The sequence below is a fragment of the Elephas maximus genome, chromosome 15 (assembly GCF_024166365.1).
Source record: "Elephas maximus indicus isolate mEleMax1 chromosome 15, mEleMax1 primary haplotype, whole genome shotgun sequence".
NCBI classification, from domain to species: Eukaryota; Metazoa; Chordata; class Mammalia; order Proboscidea; family Elephantidae; genus Elephas; species Elephas maximus.
In genome coordinates, this window is record NC_064833.1 from 26,858,634 (window position 1) to 26,877,712 (window position 19,079).

The following is a 19,079-nucleotide window of genomic DNA, read 5'->3' on the forward strand; positions in this document are numbered from 1 at the left end:
AGAGCAACCTTAGTCCGCACTTCTCCAACTCAGAATAGAGTTCAAGTTGTTCTCCTCAAGCCCTCTTGCCATTCAGTGCGTGGAAAACACTGGCCACGCACTAGCTGTCCTTAGATTTCTTTATGCCCCAGAAAAAGGGCGGGGGGCGCACACGCACACAAAAATCTCGCGTCGTTTAATTGGGAGGGAGAAGGTAAAGTAACAACCGAAAAGGTAGCAGCACTTTGAGAGTTCTTTTGATTGTTCTCGCTCGCATCTCCAAGTGGTTGGGGCACGTCGCTTTGGCCGCCACTCCGTGCCCCCCACCTGCCCCCCAGCCCTCCAAGGTACGTCCCAGTATTGATCCCATTATTCTTCGGGTTTAAGATTTGTCCTGCGTTTCCAGCCCGCCCGTTCGCACTTGGGGGGTGGGGAGGGAGGAGGGGGAGGCGGGGCGGGAAGGTAACCGGGTCCCTGGCCGGCGCGGCTCTCATTCGCGGCGCTCCGACTCGGGCGAAGTTCTGCGCAGCCGGCTCGCCGCGGCCGGGGCCGGTCCCGGCGGGCGGCGGCGGCGGGTGCTCGGAGCCAGCGGGCGGGGCGGCGACGGCGGCGCGGGGACGCGCGCTGTCTCTTTAAGGGAGCTCGGTCTGGGGTGGCGCTTTCCTCCTCGAAGGCTCCTTTGATATTAATAGTGTTGGTGTCTTGAAACTGACGTAATGCGCGGAGACTGAGGTCCTGACAAGCGATAACATTTCTGATAAAGACCCGATCTCACTGCAATCTCCAGCGTCCTTTTTGGTGCTGCTCGTGTCTCCAGACCCCGCGTCCTCTCGCTCGCTCATTCGCCTTCCTATTTTTTTTTTTTTTAAACAAAAAACAACACCCCCTCCCCTCTCCCACCCGGCACCGGGCACATCCTTGCTCTATTTCCTTTCTCTTTCTCTCGCTCTCTTTTTTTTTTTTTTTTAAATAAAGGGGGGGGGGGAGAGGGCAGGGGAGGGGGGGCAGGAAAGACCTTTTTCTCTCCCTCTTCCCCCTCTCCCCGAAATAATCCAAGATCAACTCTGCAAACAACAGAAGACGGTTCATGGCTCTGGCCGCCGCGCCACCATCTTTCGGGCTGCCGAGGGTGTTCTTGACGATTAATCAACAGGTAAGGAGGGGAGGCCCGGGCGGGCCGGGGCCGGGGCCGGGGGCCGGGGGCGCTCAGCCGGCCCGGGGCGCCGCGCCGCGAGTGCTGCGCCCGCGCGTGTGTGCGCAGACTGTGGGCGATCGCGAGCGGGGAGCCCTGGGAATTAAAAGTGACTTTCTTTAGAGGAAAAAAAAAAAAGAAAAGGCAGGGGGAGAGTGTGCAGAAAGCCAAGCGCAGGCTTCTCGGGTTTCACATGCATTTTCTTTCTTCCTTTTTGCGCGTGTGATTTCTTTCTTCTCTTCTGCTCTCTTCTCCCCCCCCCCCCCCCGCTCCTTTTGGTGGGTCTCCGGCATCTGAGCCTTGGAAGGGACGACTTCAAACTGCAGTAGCCCCTGGAGTCAGGAGGGTCAAGTTCAGCCGCCGGGGAGGAGGAAAAACAAATCCCCATTTGCCAAAAAAAGAAGTTTCAGGCCGGTGCCCCCTCCCCCCGCTGTCTCTTACTGGCGGATTTTAATTCTCTCCTACCGGGCGCAGCGGAGGAGCTGGAGGTGGCTGGACCCGAGGGGCAGCCGCCGCCGCCGCCGCCGCTGCTGCAAGTTTTCTGGGGCTCCTGACAAGCGGGGCGCAGACTAGGCACCAACATGCAGAGTAGTAAGTTGGGCGGACTTGGGAGGGTCGGGAGGGCCTCAGAGAGGGGCTTTCGTGGGGTCCCCAAAGTGAGAAAACAGCACAGGACTGGCGTTGGCTTTCAAGAGTTTGCAAAGCCGGGCTTCAAACTTTTTTCCCCTTGAAGGCCCAGCTGGCCTGGAGAAGAAGGGTGTCGCATCCCCTGATGTCCCCGCCTGCACGGGACCTAGGGCAGCTTGGCCGTGGGGTCCGTGCCCTGTCCGTGCCATGTGGCAGGGCCTTGCAGCCAGGGCGCTTCCGTAGGGGCTGAGGAAGGGGCAGGCTTTCTCTGCGGTGCGGATGATGCGCCATGTGTCGCGGGTCAAGGGACATTGGCCCGTGATTAAGTGCCTGACAGCGGTGGGACATCCAGGCGGACAGGCACTTTGCCTTCTGTCCAGTTCCTGTTTCAGCTCTTGAGATACGCATCTTTGAAAGGCCAAGGCAGACACCACTGTCCCTTCAAATAACTCCAGGATTATAGGACCCCAGGAATAATTTGAGAGCGAGGCGGCGGAGGTGGGAGCTGTTTGAAGTGCAAAGCTGTTTTTGTGGCTGGGGGAGGTTTTTTGTAACTACCTGTCTGAGATGGTGGTGTTTCCCCCTTTCTCCAGGGAAGTGGGTAACTGTTTTATGGCCCTAAGACTCTAAAGCAGTTTAAGTTTGAAGGCAAGCCTCCTATGGTGGTGTCAGAGGGAGTCTTGGACTTTCTGCATTTTAGGTTCTGGTTTACTTCCCCAGATCCGTTTAGGCCTCAGGATTGACGCTGTGAAAGTTTTTGAGTAAGAGCGATGGATCTTAATGATGAATTGAAATTATGATAGAACACTCATCCTTATCCTATTTTGGAAGATCACAACTAGAGTGTAAATCCCTCCACGGGGAAGTGGAGTGGGAAGCTTAGTGGAGCAGTTAAATTGTAGAGAAGGTAGGCCAATTCATTGAACTTTTGTGGATTCATTTGAACTTTTGTAAACACACCAGGTGGAAAGGAAGGGGTCTGAGGGCATAGTTTAAGTACAAAGGGAAAATACAGATAGGGCCTGAGACAAAATTACAAAGAAGTGATAACTCTTAGGCCTGGTCGCTGCTCAAATGTGATTGCCCAAAGCAAAAATAAAAATAGGAACCATCTGACAACTCTTCAAAGTCCTCCAGCTCTGAAGTTCAAACCTGTGGCTCTTGCTAGCATCCTGTCCCTTTCCTGCTGGCTTTAGGAAAAGTTGATCCTTTAGAAAAGGCTCCCAGAGTTAGAAATGCAAGGGGCAGCAAAGGAGAGTAATGCAGGCAGCCAGTTCTTGACGTGGACAAAATGAGAATGAAAGTTTCTGAATTCACTGTTGGGAAGTTTCTTGCATGCTGCTCATTTGTTTAGAATGCTTTCTCAGATATTCCACCGGTTAATGTAAAAAAAAGCAAAGAAGCTCTAAAATGGTGTGGGCTTTTATTTTTTTTCCCCCAAGTATGCCAGGGTTGTGAATAAATACAGGGTTTGTATGGGAAGATGAAGCGTTTCCTGTAAGTTGTGATGCTGACAGGACAGTCTGGAAATGCTACCAACATTTTGAGGATTTTTTTTTTTTTTTTACCTTTAAGTGAAAGTTTATTAATGACATACTTAATCTTAACACGTCAGACATTTCATTCTTAGAATTTATCTCTCCTTTGATTTTGTGCTTTCTTCTAATGCTGTCCCCTTGGTTAAAAACATTTCTAGATTCAGTTAAATATATGGGACCGCTGATGTGCCAGAGTTTGACGATTATGTCTGGCTATTACTAATGTGAAAATAAAACTCCTGAGGGGAAATAGAATTTTAATGCCAGCATTAGGACTTGATTTCCCTAAATGTGAGACATTCCGAAGCTTCCTTAATACTCTGTTGGCAAAGTATTATTTACCATGGGAGAGCTGATGTTTACGACATCCTGATATATCTGTTTTGTGTTAGCATATGTGTGCGGAGAATACTTTTACGCATAGAATAAGTCTGACACTCTCTAAGTAAATGGTGGAACATTAAGTTCTAACCAAAAGTTTGTCACTCCCTTGAATTCTAAGCCCTTTAAGGGTTTGTGCTGCTGTTTAGGCTTTATCCTTTGTCTCTTAAAGGTAGCATTAAAAGTAAGGAGAAAAGTGCCATCATAGCTGTGAAGTCTGAGTTGGTTTTACAGCTTAGCATTTCCACGGTTAATATTTTAAATAATTTGTAACATTTTCTATGTACTTGCTTAAAAAAAGTAGGTTGACATCTATATTAGTGTGCGAATCGTAAGTAAATAACACATGGCCCCTACCCTATTTTCACTCTCCTTTTAAGTCACGGATCACTCTTGAGTTTGCTCTGATTTCTCCTGCGTAGGTTTCTCCAATACACATAAGGAAATCTTCATTCATAAGGAGAACCTTCAAAAGAGGGAAATGAGTGCATCTAGTTTGCAAAAGCTGCTTTTAAGATCCTAATATTTCTGTGAGGTTTCTGTTATTATTATTGTTGTTGTTTTGTGTGTGTATATATATGGAGACATAGACTACAATTTGCAATTGATAATCTGCACATTTCTATTAAGAAAGCAAGCCAGAGGGTGTTCGGTTTTAATAAACTCGTCTTACCTTCTTTGTTAAAGTAAATAAACACGACTAAGTTTTTAAAGGACTCCTCGCAGATTGTTTTTGAACTAGAACTTTATTTCTGATTGGAAATTAGCATAAATATCGATAACTGGAGTTTGAACGATTTTCATAATACATCTATTCAAAAGTTATTTTTTACTTCAGTACCTCATTTAATAGCAAACACTAATGCAACAACATGATGCGATTGTATGTAAAACAAAATAGGCTTTAAGAAAGTTACGGGCAGGTGTCTGTTACTGACTTAAAGGGAAAAATGATTATTTTTGAAATAAGTGATAAACATATTCTTACTAAGGTATTCTCTGGTGTGTAAAATGAAGCCATTCATTCAACAGACTGACAACTTTCCACTTGGTATTTGCCTCTGCTTAATTTAGTTTCCGCAGGACAGCTAGTGTGGTAGTCTGCATTTGTTTTTGGCAGGCGTAGTAAAGTGTAAACTCAGACAGTTTGGTCCCAAATATTGCTGCTCACAAGTTACAATCAATTTGATAAAAACAGGCAAGTTTTATGGGCTTGCTTTCTGTTGTCCAACCTTGCTCAAGCTTTCAGGTAATAGAGGTTTCTTTTTCTCCCCCTTTTGCTGATTATAACTACAAATATCATTGATAACTCATGCTGAGTCTTGTTTACTCATTTTTCTTCCTTATGTACTATTTATCAAAATTTGGGGAAATTAGTGATAGTTTATCTAGACTTGTTTTTACTTCGGTCGCTTATCCATATGATAACTGCATTTGTCTTTTGATGTCATCGTATAGAAAGAAGTGGATTCTTTGTTACTGTAATAGTTATGATTTATGGAGTTGTTGGGTCCCCCTTAGACATAATATGGAGAAGCTCTTACAGCCTTTCACAAGTAGAAATTTAATCTAATTTTCTAAGGATACTTGTAATTGTCACATTTAGAAAACACTAAGGAACTTTGCAATTATTTACGCTTAGAAAATTGGGCAAAGCTTCTTATAATGGTCAAAATTATTTTGTCTTCTGGAATCTTTAACTGTTGGATAGACAAATATGCCAAAATACCAAGTTTGTTATACTACTTGTTCAGTAGCAAATGGGGTGCAGAGATTAACCACTTTTAAAAATTTACTCTCAGTATAAGAGGGTCTTAAATCCTTTGTCTATTCCTACAGAATATTCTATTAATTATATATGACCTTTGTAAATAAAAATGTTACTATTATGGTCACCTTTTGAGTTGTTATATCGCTAAGTGCTAAGTGGGTCTCAGATCCCTGGGAATTGAATTCGATGGTCTTTGGTTTGGTTCTCTCGTGGATATAATAACGTAGAACTTAATTTAATCTAACCCAAACCCCTTTACTTAATTTGCAAAGGAATTTACAGATGAAAATACTTGAATCGTTAATAGATGAAGAAGCCTGTCTAGTCGCTGCAGCTGTAGTAGCTAACATAGTAGTTATGTCTACCTTTTTTTGCTATTTCACTTTTATTATGAAGAGCACAAATCCAAGTAGCAAAAACAAAGATGAAATTATCTATGTACTTCAAATCCGAAGCATCGTTGGAAATCATTTTCTGATTCAAATCTGTAATTGAAATACAAATAACATTAGAACACCCTAAAGAAGACATTAAGGATACGCTTTTCGTTCCTAAGAATGTTTCATTAAAAAAACCAGAAAAAACAAAACTTAATTTTTAAAATGTTTCTAGCTCTTTAAAAACCTGCAGTAAATACTTTACAAGTGGCTAGACACCTTCCCTGGTGGTTTAGTTTATACAAGCAGGAAACTTTCTCTCCTACTCTTTCTCTCTCTCTTTCTTGTTTTCTTTAAACCAACTGACGTAATGCCAAACGTTGCTTTAAAAGAACAGACAGAAGTAATTGGTAGCTTTTAACTTTTAATAATGTTCTGGATTGGTTTTAGTGGCCAAAATGCCATTTTTTTTTTTTTTTTTTAAAGAAAGTTCAAGTAAAAACGGGCTTGTGGCCTGAGGAAGAAAGGCTCTGTTGATGCAGTTATTTTTATTCTTGTTTTTCAATCTGTTATTAAAAATCTTTCCTGCTGAGCACTGCTGGATTTCTCCAATTGCTCTTTGTGATGGCTGGTGCATTTCAGGTTACCATAACTTAAACAGTTTTGGGGTTTTGAGGGGAGTGAATATATTTGTGTTGCATTATTTCTTATTTGGGAAAAAAAATGTTTTTGTTTCAATTGAGATGAATAAATTAAGGTTATCAATGGTGACAGGTCAATGAATATGTTTATACAAAGCCTGCTACACCTGTTAGCAAGAGCCCAAAATGTGGAAGTTTAATTGTGACATTAATCATTTTTAAGTGCAGAGGAAGGAACATAGATGAAACTTTACAAAAATATTTTTAGATTGAAAGCATTATTTTTAAGGGTCAGTTTTTTTTTTCCCCTCTACCCTCCTAGTGGTTCCTTTTGTCCTTATAATTTCAGATGGTAATTTTCTAATCCTATTTATCACTGCAGTGTTTTTTGTTTCCATTTTTTAACAAGTCATTTTTACAGTCATTTTCTTCCTGACCTTGCACAGACGGACAGGACTTTCCCCAGTTAAGAGACAGCTTGGTGATGTTGATTGGCGTCAGGGCAGTTTCAGAAGCTGGCAAGTAGGAAAATCTTTCAGGGAGCAAAAAGATTTGTGCCAATTTTTCCTTCCTTGGAGGGAGACACTCCACCTAGACATGGAGCCCTCCGTCCCACTCGGTGAGCCAGAACTGAGTATCGACATTTCTCAAGTGAATTGCTCGTGAGGTTTAAATTTTATGGTTACTTGTCCTCGACTTGGCTTTTATTCCCAAATTTACTCCTGAGAGTTTTTTTTTTAATTAATTATTTATTTTTTGCTCAGACCGGTAATTATTTTTTAAGAAGTAATATAATATAATAACACATATCGAAAATTAGGTATCGTGTGGAGTAAAAACAGTCTTTAAAGGCATTTATAATTATGAAAAGTATTTGGTGTATTCGAGGCAGTTGAAGTTTTGTCTGCATAGAAATACGAGAGTTTTGATTTACTTTCTGTGTTTCTCATTTTTGTTGTGAGAGCTGCAGACTTCAGTTCGAATCAGAGGCATTCCCTTTTTTTTTTTTTTTGCTAACTATCCCTTTACTTAAGGATTTGTCAGGCAAAACTTTCGGGGCTTGAGCTATATGTTGTTCAGACCAGCAGAGTGAGAGCTTCTTGGAGTAAGTCTTAATTTACTTGATTTCTTAAGAAGTTCTTCAAACATAAATTTAAAGTTACGGGTATGTCTGTCGTTATAATTTTTATTTAAAGAATGTTGCTTTGTTACTTCAAAACTGAGGGAAAAGTGATAAAGTTTAGGGAGAAGGAAAAAAAGGCAGAGGGAGGTGTTTGGAGCTGCAGCCCTTTAATACCAGCAGTTTGTTTACTGTTAAGTGGTGGGGAGGGGTTGGGGGAGGCTTTGTGGAAGATGATACAAAAAAAAAAAAAAAATTCCATCAATTGCACATATGATTCCCTCCCCTTAAGGTTTACTTAAACAATATGTTTCAGTTTTGCCTCAAACCACTCAGCACCACCTCTGCTCCAAGAATCCACCACTATCTTGGTTCCTGAGAGATTAAGGATGACAGTTTCTGTTATATCATGAACAACAGCAGTATTGTTTGAACAAAGGTAACATATTTTGATTTGTGTAATTTTTTGGTAGTATTAGGGTATTAAACGTAGAAGAGGAGATCTTGTTGTGTAAATGCCTGCAAATGTTTGAAGTAGCCAGGATCGCTAGGCTATGTTTAAATTATTGCTGATATATGTGTGTGCTATTACATGTGTGTTTTATGTATGTAAAGTATGTGGTCTGACAATACTTAGAAACACCTTCATGGTGGAGTCTTAAAATATGCTAAACCATTAACTCTAGGCTTTAAACATGAAGCTTTTGAGAAGATGCGGCGACCTGCTTTATAAAGTCTGGAAGTGTGAAATGCTTATGGAGTTTCAACATAATGAATCCATCACTATTATAATACTTACATTTACTGTGTATTTGCTAAGAAATTAAAAAAAAATAATAAAATGCTTCCTTTCACTGTATTTTAAATGCTTCGAAGATCGCTTTCAAAAAGTCTCATTTCTGTTGAGAGGCATAGTTAAGTGACAGGGCTCTTTCTGAGTATATCTTTATAGGGGCTAGCACTTTGTAGCTTATAATTCTAGCATTTCAAAACATTATGTAGAAATAATATGGAACATGTAAAGACTGCATACTCTGACCCCATGCATTTTTCCCTAGTGTGGTGGATTTTCTGCGTCACCCAAATGTGATGCTCTTTGCCAGGCTTGTAATACTGGTTTTGAGGATTGCTGTATGTACTATTTCATCAAGCAACACAATACAACAACTTTGGTATCTAGGTAATCAAATTAGGGTCTGGAAAATGTTCCAACTACTTTTAAGCAAATCAGAAGTTAACTTACATATTCAGTTTATTTAACACTTGAACAGACAGATGATTTATTGACAGCTTTTTAAGCTCTCCATAGTAGAGTGTTAGAAGAAAATAGACAAGTGCTCACAGTTTATTTTGTTTCTTTTTTCTTTTATTTGAAGGGAGCATGAGTCTCTTATTTGCATTCATTTACCCATTAATTACTTTGTATTTATGACAGTAGTATAGTGTTATAAGAAAATATAAATATGTTCGTATTATTTAATATATTGTCCCATACTTTAATACAAGTATTAACATAATTATATTATTAAATTGAGCATTATAATAAACAAGAGTGAGCTCAATATGAGATGATATGCAACCTCATGTTATTTAAATGCTAAGTATATTTGAGCTATAGAAAAAGAAGAAGGGTTTTGCCTAGGAGCTATTTTTACTTGTAGAATTTGTACAGAATGTATGAAACTTACAAATCAACGTTCATAATATAACATGTGTTTCTTGATTAAATTCTATAAGATGACTTTCCATGAATTCTTGGGAATCATTAATTCAGTTTTTCCTTACAAAGTATTATTATATCTGAGATCAGATACATCTATAAGTAGTGTAAATATATACTGCAGAAGTTAGTTTGTGGAATCTGATTTCTCCATTACATGATACGGTGCATGTGCAGAGGGATCAGGCATTACTAATCTAGTTTTAGCTTTATTTCTCTCTGAGCTGTGCACAAGTGCGGCGTATGAGTTTGTGACTTCATATTAACTAAGTGTGCGCATGTACGTGCACATATCTGTATTTTCACTAGTATAGAATGTTTCTGCATTACAGGCACTGTGTGGAATCTTAACCTGTTACATATTTTTTGAAATGATTTTAGTCTTTGTAAAGTCTATTTTAATTACATAATGCATCCCAACACTTATTTGAAGGTTAGTTTGAATTCTGCTTTTGCTTCTAAAATGACATCAAGAGTGGTCAAACAAGTTAAAAACCAACTTCTACATGTGGCTTCTCGGTGATGTCATGAGCCACACATCATCTTTAGCTGTGAAAGGTGTAGAAATAAATACATCAGCCCGTTTTTCTCTCAAAACTTTTAAGTAGCTTAGAACATAGAAAGCTTCCAAAAGTGGAGTTTGACATTTGTTTCTGCTTTACCTTTTGATGTCATTTAGTATTTAAAATAGAATCTAGCTCACTTTGCTTTTAGAAGACACCAAGTGATGGACGTTAAGGCTTATTATATATCTGTATCTGTCTGTCTGTCTGCCTGCCTGTGTGCCTGCCTGTCTGTCTTAATCAAGGCCCATGCTATTAATTTTTCTCATACATGTTAGTCTAATTGCTCAGCGATTGATAATTTTTTGTATCAATTATTTCCAGATATACCCTTCAGATCTTCTTAAATCACGCATTTATAAATCATATTTTACCACTGAGTGTTAAGAAATAGATTCAAATTATGTGAAAATTAGAGAAAAGAACACAAATGATTATGTTTAACACTACTTTTAACCTATCATTGGAAGTGTATGCTTTTTAAAGCCAATTGTAAATTTTGCTCCTCACTTAACGCAAGCTTAGGTACGTTTTAGGAAACAATTCTCTTAGGTGTAAGTGTCCAGTGTAAGCAGTTGTACATCCAAATAATGAGTAGTATGAAACACTATTTTTGTAATTCATAAGCAAATAGTAAGAGGTTTTTCTCCTTTGCATTTAGAACTAATTTGTGTTACACTCTGTGGATGTAAGAGGTGGTAAATTTCTGTAAGAAACTCATTGCCATCTAAACCTCAATGAAAATAAGCTATTTTTACTCTTCATCCTCTTCAATTTTTAAATGTTCCATTCTTAAAACAATTTAGGCTGTTAAAAGTGTGTGCTGATTATTTACACTTTGTTTTGCTTTTTACTTGTAGTTTGATACGCTTTAAGTAAGATAGTTGGTAACTTAGAAGAATTTTATTTTAGGCCGACAGAAAAAGTCACAGTTAACCCATTTTATGTGTAAATATGTGTTCATGATTTTGCATGTTCCCTGTCAAACTTAAGTCTTTATGGTTACATGTATCTGTGCACATTTATATACATAACACACGTGTACTTTTTACTCCCAGAATAGTTCAGTGTTTCATTGGTAACATTGAATGTGCATATGCATAGTCTTCTCCCTCCTTGAATAATTCAGTATTTCAGTGGCAAGAGGAAAATTTGAAAAATGAGCCCAGTCATGATTAGAAATGGAGAACGGGCAGAGGAGAGCATAAATATCAGTGTAAGCAGGTTTTCCTCTTTTTTTGTTTTTCCCATTTTCAGTTCCTTCTCCAAAAGATATATCTCTGAACAGAAGGGAGACTAGGATACTGTACAGTCTGTTATCACAAAAGGAACTATTGCTGCATATGGCTTTATTATTTTGTATATTTTTGACGTAGAAATCTTAGACTTCTTTGCCTGTGGTACTTGGGCCTTTTAGTTAAAGCCCATCAAGGTCACACTCATCAGTTCTGGCTTTGTGTGACAAAAGCGTTCTCTAGCTTCTGGTGTGCTACTGTGCTGTTTTCCTTTGGGAGTGGAGGGCCTGTAAGTTAATTTGGCACTTGAAAGTACCACTATAATTTTTCCTTTTTGAAAATCTTCTGGTTGGTTTTTAAAACAGTAAGCAGAGATCAAGGGCAGCATGATGCCACGCATTTTAGGATGCTAAAGAAAATTCCACTGAGACCAAACGCCCTTTCTCTGGATTATTCTGCAGTGCTTTATCTTTTTTTTTTCCTGGTTGAGATCTAATATTTTAGTTTCTGGACCAGTCAGGATTTCTACTTTCTGTGGAAAAATGGGCCAGCTAGCTGTAGGAATTTACCTGGATTTCTTCATAATATGTATATGGGGGCGGGGCAGAGGGAGTTGTATAAGAAAAGGAAGAAGTTTAATATACTGTAAAATAATAATTGGATTTTATTGTTTGCTCTTGAGCAGGCCTTTGCCATTCCATTTCTGTGAGGAAATCTGTTGAATAAATGAAATAAAGTTGTGGTATAATTTTGAAATGTTTCTATGCACCAACTGTGACATACTTCTGGCAAAAAGTTACGACAATTTCAGCTCCTTAGTACTTTCACCAAACTCTGTATTCCAGGTTTCTAAATCTGTGTTTGACCATTTGATCATGGATGATGCTTGAACTGCATGTTATCTTGATTCAGGGAAGAGAGTACTTAAATAAAAGATTTTCACTATCAGTATGTTCTGAAGTCTCAAGAAATGGAATGACAAGTGTGTCGTGTTATCAGCCCTTCGAGGTCTTTTGTAAAGAGTTTTACTTGTTGGGTATGTTAGCTTATATTCAATAACATCAGGAACAAACTGCTTAGCAGCATATTGGTGCTTTGAGCTAGTGTAGTTCAACAAGTGATTTTATTTTCATCAAGCTTTAGGAAGTAGCGTTAACTAGAATAGTAGCCATCTACTATGGAATGGTTCTGAGGTTTGGAATTTGTAGCTGATTTTTAGGAGCTGTGAGACAAATACAGTAAGAAGCAGAAATAGAGTGATCACCTTTTATACATAAAGGTTAGACCTATCTTTCATGCCTAGGAAAATATAGCAGGGTATGTTTGCTTTTTGTATGTTTTGTCTCCAAGCAGAGGAAACTGACAGTTTTATGTTTTAAGTGCCGAAAGTTGTTCTTGGCTATACAGCCCCTGAGTTAATCACTGATGTTAGCTTGAATTTTTTTCTTTAAAAAGTTTTCGATTCTTAAATTGAAATAAGCTTTCATTATTTCAGAATGGATGTCCTGTGTTCTGGGTTGGTTTTTAGAAAAATGTTTCCCAAATTACCTTGGATTGCTTGAAGTTTATTGATTTTGAAATAGTTTTTTTTTTTAAACTTTTTATAATGGAGAGGAAATGCTTTATCTTTCTAGGGTTTTCTTATTACGAAACACTTGTTCTTTTCCATAAATTGAAAAATTAATTTTGCATTGACTTTATATTCATTTTGTTTTTATTTTGTGGTGTCTTTTCAGAGACTTTTTCTGATGGCTCAGAAATTGAGATATCAGTGATTTCAGCTCTCCTGCTACTCCTGTGATTGAAAAAATATTTTGGCCATTTCCAAGGAATCTTGGGCCAATATATGAGGCAAAAATCCTTTCACATGTCAGTTTACACTTTTTTTTTTACTTCTGAAAAAGTCATGTTTGAAAAACTATGTACTTAATCTTTGTAGTTGCAAAAAATTATGAACCGTGTAAAATAACACGACATTTAATTCTTCCGCAATTTGTGTTCAAAATTTAGATTGAGGGGAAAAGAAAAAAATAAAATCCTTTAACGACCTTTGAAATCAGCTCAAGATAGTTCTATGGAATTTTCCAAAAGTGATAAGAGAATATAAAATACCATTAATGTACAAACTTAAAATCTGTCTATTTGATGGAGATCTTAATCTGACTTACGTTTAGTGTAAAGAAACTTTTCCCTTCATATGTATTAATTATTGCTGGCTGCTTTGTTAAAATGATTGGGTTTCTTAAATTATACTTGTATATAAAACAAATAAGGCTTCTACCGTAAAGAAGCTATCTTAAAGACTATTAAAAATGATTTCGTTTGGAACAGATGGATCAGGGCCTAAAGAAATAGATACCAAATTGCCAATTTAATATTTCTGACACATTACCCCCACTCTTCACTAACTGGAATTGACTCTGAGGGAGTGGATTATTTCCACTGTTGCTGGAGTGTATTTCACAGTATTTTCATGTCTCCACTGGTAGAAATGTGAACAGTTCAACGAACCACCTCCTGGTTTGGTTCCTGTGATAGCTGGCAAGCATTTGTCCAAAACTTCTGGTCCAACATAATCAAAAGCGTGTTGTCGCATTAGGATAACGTGACGAATTCAGACCAGGTTTAATGTGTTATTTTCGAAGTACAACGTAAAAAAAATTACCTATTCGGAATATAATGGAGGAACCAGGACAGTGGTTTTAGATTTAAATCAATGCCTCTAGATTCAGATGAATACAAAATTCCACGGATTGTTTCATCTTTTCCTAACGTTGGAGAAAATGAGATTTGCTTACATAAACACCATTGTAGAATTCATTGGTCGACTTTTTATTTTGACAGAAGATGATCATGTAAAAAATATTAGCATACTCTCTGATCCTAATCAGCGCTCATTTTATTTCAATATTAGGCTGTGTCAGTAAAACCACATATAAAAGAATATACACAGTAGAATAAATTAAATGACCTATCTTGAGGTCAGATGTAGAGTGGACAGCGTAGCCTGTCACAGAAATCTCTTAGATCTATGCTCGTGCTCTGAAAACTGGCCCTGGCTAGTTTGCTGATGTGTACATGTCATTGTGTGTGCACGAGTGTATGGTGTACCACTTCCTGTATGGGGACAGAATGTAGATCTGGGCTCTGGAGTCTTTGAACAGTCTTCTGTTGTTGAGAAGTAGTAGACTCTTGCCAGTGAAACATTTCTTTTCTCAACGGCTGAACTTTCTTTGTATGGTCAGTCTAAAATCTGCTGTTCAAGTTGGTTTTATTTCTTTGTTTTTCTTTAACTCAGGTATGTTTGGAGCGACCATGGGGTCCCATTGTATTTTAGGGATATGAAGGGCCATTAGCTACTATCCATTTGAGCAGAATCATCATATTTTATAAATAGGCAAGCTGAAGATCAAAGAAGTTACGTGATTTGCCTAGGATTACCAACTACTTAGGTAAAGAACTGAGTTAGAACTCATGTCTGATTACCATCCTAACTTATACATAAAATGCTAGAGAATTTTGATGTTTGTTGAGGAAATCTGCCTAATGTTTAGGTTCAATGACCTCTATTCTTCTTTTTTAATTTTGATACCTGTACACGTTGCTGACCAGTTGATTCCAACTCATAGTGACCCAACAGGACAGAGTAGAACTGCCCCATAGAGTTTCCAAGGAGTGCCTGGTGGATTCGAACTGCCGACCTTTTGGTTAGCAGCTGTAGCACTTAACCACTACGCCACCAGGGTTTCCTGAAATTTGGTATGAGAATATAATTAGAATACTTTTTATTAGTATTTGGTGGGAAATTGATAATCATATAATTAAAAAAAAAGTTGTTGTATTCATATGTTTATCAATACCTTAGGAAGATACGGGAATCAAATGATTAGAAGCTATCCTAGAAAATTAAAGAAATTAGCAATGAAGACTTAGGATTAATACTTTTTCCCCACACACGTGTGATAGATGTTTCTTTGGATTCACTCATATAGGACTAGTTAGGACTGAAAAATTGGTTAATAGATGGTCGTAAGAAGTTAGTTTTATTACTCTTTTCCCTTTAGCTTGAAATATCTCCAACATTTTCCCATACAGAGACCAATTTAAAAAACAAACAACAGATGACCATTTGAATTAAAGATTTGTTATCTTCTAAGAAACTGGACGGAAACCCTGGTGGCGTAGTGGTTAAGTAGTATGGCTGCTAACACCAAGAAGTCAGCAGTTCGAATCCGCCAGGTGCTTCTTGGAAGCTCTGTGGGGCAGTTCTACTCTGTCCTGTAGGGTCACTGTGAGTCAGAAAGTGGGTTGGTGAGAAATTGGACTTTATTTACTTCTAGTAGCCGTAAACCACTTGGCAGGTTGAAAAACTAAAGGCAGTATCTGTGAGATTAGGCCTGAAATGTTCAACTAGTTATGCAAAAGTGATTGAGAAGCCATTCATGACGTTTTACATAAATTCCTTAGTATTTATAAAAACTAAATAAAAGAAGAAAAGGACCACCTTTATTTCAAATGCTTTTGTTAATTCTGTCTTCTGAATGATACATTTCAGCTTCAAGTGCAGTGAAATGAAATGTTTTAAAATAAAGATTTAATGCCATTATTTTTCTTTTAGAAGTTCTCAAAGCTCCATTTTTAGCCATGACCCTATGGTACAACATGGATACAGTTAGTGTTTATTGATTACAGCTAAGCTAATGTTAATCTTCTAGTTTGGCTCATTGGAAAGGTGAAAATTCCTGCTTTTCCTTAAGTTCCTCGCTTCTTTTTATCTTTCCGTCCTAATACCTGATACTCTATAATATAGAGAATGCAAACATCCCCCCACGCCCTTCAGCAAAACAGTTTACAACTCCAGTGCTACTGTCATTTTAATTTTGGGGCATGTCATGCAGAAGGATGTTGGGTCCAAGACAGCCGCAAAGCCCTTTGAGAGGCAGTTTCAGGAGTGGCTTTGGAAGCAGGAGGTGGGGTGCCAGATCCTGGAAAAGGACTGGGCCCATCCAGTGCCTGCATTTGAGCCCACATAATCCTGAGTTAAGCACAGTTCTACTCGGACACACGTTGGGTAGCCATGAGTCAGAATAGACTTGATGGCAATTGTTCTTGTAATCCTGAGTTTCAAGGTGAAGAAGATACCTGTCTGTCTGCCTTTCATTTGCATGGGTTTTTCTGTTTGTATCTTAACCAGAAAGCAGGTTTGTCTTGGTTTTATACACAAACACACACACACACACACACACACACACACATATATATATTTTTTTCAAATAAAAACCTTTTCTAAATGACTCTGGATAGTTATTCCTTTAAAATATTTGCTAGGGGAAAAACAATTCCACATTTATTCAGTTAAAAATAATCAGTTAAACCAGAGAGTAATGGAATGAGCATTAACATTAAAAAACAATTCTTCCAAAATGAGTTAAGGAACCATTTTAACTATTACGCTGATCATTCCACATAAAACCTCTTTCTTAGTGTGGTGAACACTGTATGGAAATAAGCTGAAAACTTCCATTATTATTACATGGGTTTTTTTTTTTTTTCCTTCTTTGGCTCTTATCTCTTTATATACTTGAATTTATTTTTTACTCCAACTGTAAATTATAATTTAACATTCGACGTGTACCTAATGGAACCATAGGAAACACTATCAATGCCTGTATCACCCTTGTATTTCCTAATAATTTCTCTAATACTATTTTGGAATTTATTTTATTTGATTTTCCTTTTGTTCTCCAAGTATCTCTTTTTCTTCTTTAACCTTAGGGGATTGTAACTTTACTGTGTGTTCTTGGCATTGCAGATCAAAATAAGGCTAAATGGCTATTACTCTGAACTTTGTTGATTAGAAAGCACTTTTTTGTTGGTGTTTAGAACAGGCGAAATCCAGATAAGGTTTAAATAATGTAAGATACGAAGTTTGTATTGTCTTAGTTTCCTTACACTTATTAAGGGATTTTCTTCCCTAATAAATCAGTATACACTTGACTTTATTTTACTCCTCTGGAGTTACAGTTATGAGTCGGAATCGACTTGACGGCACTGGGTTTTTTGGGTTTGGAGTCACAGTTATGCTAACGTATTTGCCTACCTTTGGTAAACTCCTTCTCAAACATTCTTTCAGCGATTTTGTATTTTGTTCTCCTGGCACATACTTGTGAACAAAGACTATCTTTAGAGATTTTATAGACGATTAAAAAAAAAAAAAAACAAACCCATTGCTGTTGAGTCAATTCCAACTCCTAGCGACCTCATAGGGTATCTATGGCTGTGAATCTCCATGGAAGCTGACTGCCACATCTTGCTTCTACCGAGTGGCTGATAGTTTCAAACTGCCAACCTTTCGGTTAGCAGTCGATCACTTTAACCACTGTGTCACCAGGGCACCTACTTATAAAAAAATAGGAGGTAGTTATATGGTATAATGCTCTGTCCGTTAGGATTATAATCCAAGCGCAGTTACTCTTGGAATCTAGGAAAAATCTGATTGCAGTTCTCTAGCTAATATATGTATGGATACTGAGGCTGAGAGAGTAGGTTAAAGTTTACACTCTGAATTGATTTTAGGTAACAGCTGACAGATGTTGACTAGATATTGAATATTGCTTCTTTAACAGTTTAGCAGAGCAGAACAAAGGCTATTTTTTGTTTCTTTTGAGATGGGTACATCTTGTACTTGGTATGGCACAAAGTTAGAATGTTATGCTTTGAGATTTATTAACTAGAATGTCTCCAAGTCAGATGTCAGATTCTCTTTCCTTTATCAGATAACGATGAACCTATTCAGATATTAAAATAACCTTTGAGTGGAGAAGATATTGAATGCCCAGTCTGAGTTTCTTGTCATTTGTATTTTCCTTTATCAACGAAGTGAAATCTGCCAAGCCTTCTCTGCTTTGTTGACAGTGCTGCATTGAAGACACAGGGACCTCATGGCAACCAAACCCAGTGGTCTTTCAATCTGAATGTTCTTCTCAGATCAGTTGGATGCTGTCAGCCATTCTCTTGTGTAACTCCCCTGGCTTGGCTTCCAGGGCACTGCATCTCTGCCACGTATACTCTGGTCTGTCCTTGACCCTTCTCTTCATCTCTGAAGTTTACCTGGAGGATTTTATGTTTTCAGCTATTGATCTGAATAAAATAACTCCAGAGCCTTCACCTCTAGACCTACCCTGGCTTCTGAGTTCTAATATCAGTGACCTTCTTTCTACTCCATAGGAACTCACTGACAAAGCTGTTTATCGTTATCTTGGCATCTCAGGACCCTGCACTCTCTTCTCAACTTACCATTCCTTCTATACTAGACAATGTGTTCCAAACTTAATGTAGTGCTTTCTGGTTTGAGAACATTCCCAAACCTTCATTCATGCAATTTCCTCTTTATGAAATGCCCTTCATCCAACTTTAAATATAGGAATTCTACCTGTTCCTCGTTTACTGATTTCTTTACCTCTTTTTCCTGAAGCCTTCCTACTTCCACTCATTAGGATTTAAACATCCACTGCCCTGTGCTCCCACTAAGTTGTGCCGTAAGTATAGTGCATACCAGAATTCATTTGGCATTGGAGGTCCACGGACAGTAAGTCCATACCTGATTTATGTTTGTTTTCCTTGTAATGCCTTGGATACAGTAGTTTCTTAAAAGTGTTGCATTGAATTGGCACATGGGGTTTGGCCAGTAGAGAATTGGACATTCAGCTGTTGAGAAAATTGTGAAATTGAGTTGTCAGGTTTTAGAGAGAAAAAGGATTATCTCGTGTTACATAATTAATAGAGGTTTCTTGAAATTTTACCCTCAAGAATTGCTCTTAAAGTACACTACTACAGGTTACAACTTAGCATATCATGTTCTGCAAGGTGCTTTGAAGTCCTGCCTTTTATTGATAAATGTCATTTAACTGAGTGTGGCAGTGACAGTGAAACTGA

At 38.3% G+C, this 19,079-nt stretch overlaps 1 protein-coding gene across 5 annotated transcripts in view; it reads left to right on the top strand.

Annotated features, from left to right (window-relative positions):
* The first annotated feature begins 600 nt into the window (after positions 1-600).
* The window catches only part of TRPS1 (transcriptional repressor GATA binding 1), a 270,932-nt gene continuing 252,453 nt past the window's right edge, over positions 601-19,079 (top strand). For 2 of the 5 annotated variants that reach the window (XM_049854225.1, XM_049854229.1), the window contains exon 1: positions 602-1,132. Coding sequence is in view for 1 of the 5 variants with exons in the window: in XM_049854228.1 (XP_049710185.1) it covers positions 1,753-1,762 (10 nt within the window). In the remaining 4 variants the exon portion in view is untranslated. Of the gene's footprint in view, positions 1,133-1,277; positions 1,763-19,079 lie in introns of those variants that run through there. The other 3 variants (XM_049854226.1, XM_049854228.1, XM_049854227.1) reach the window with 2 other exon arrangements.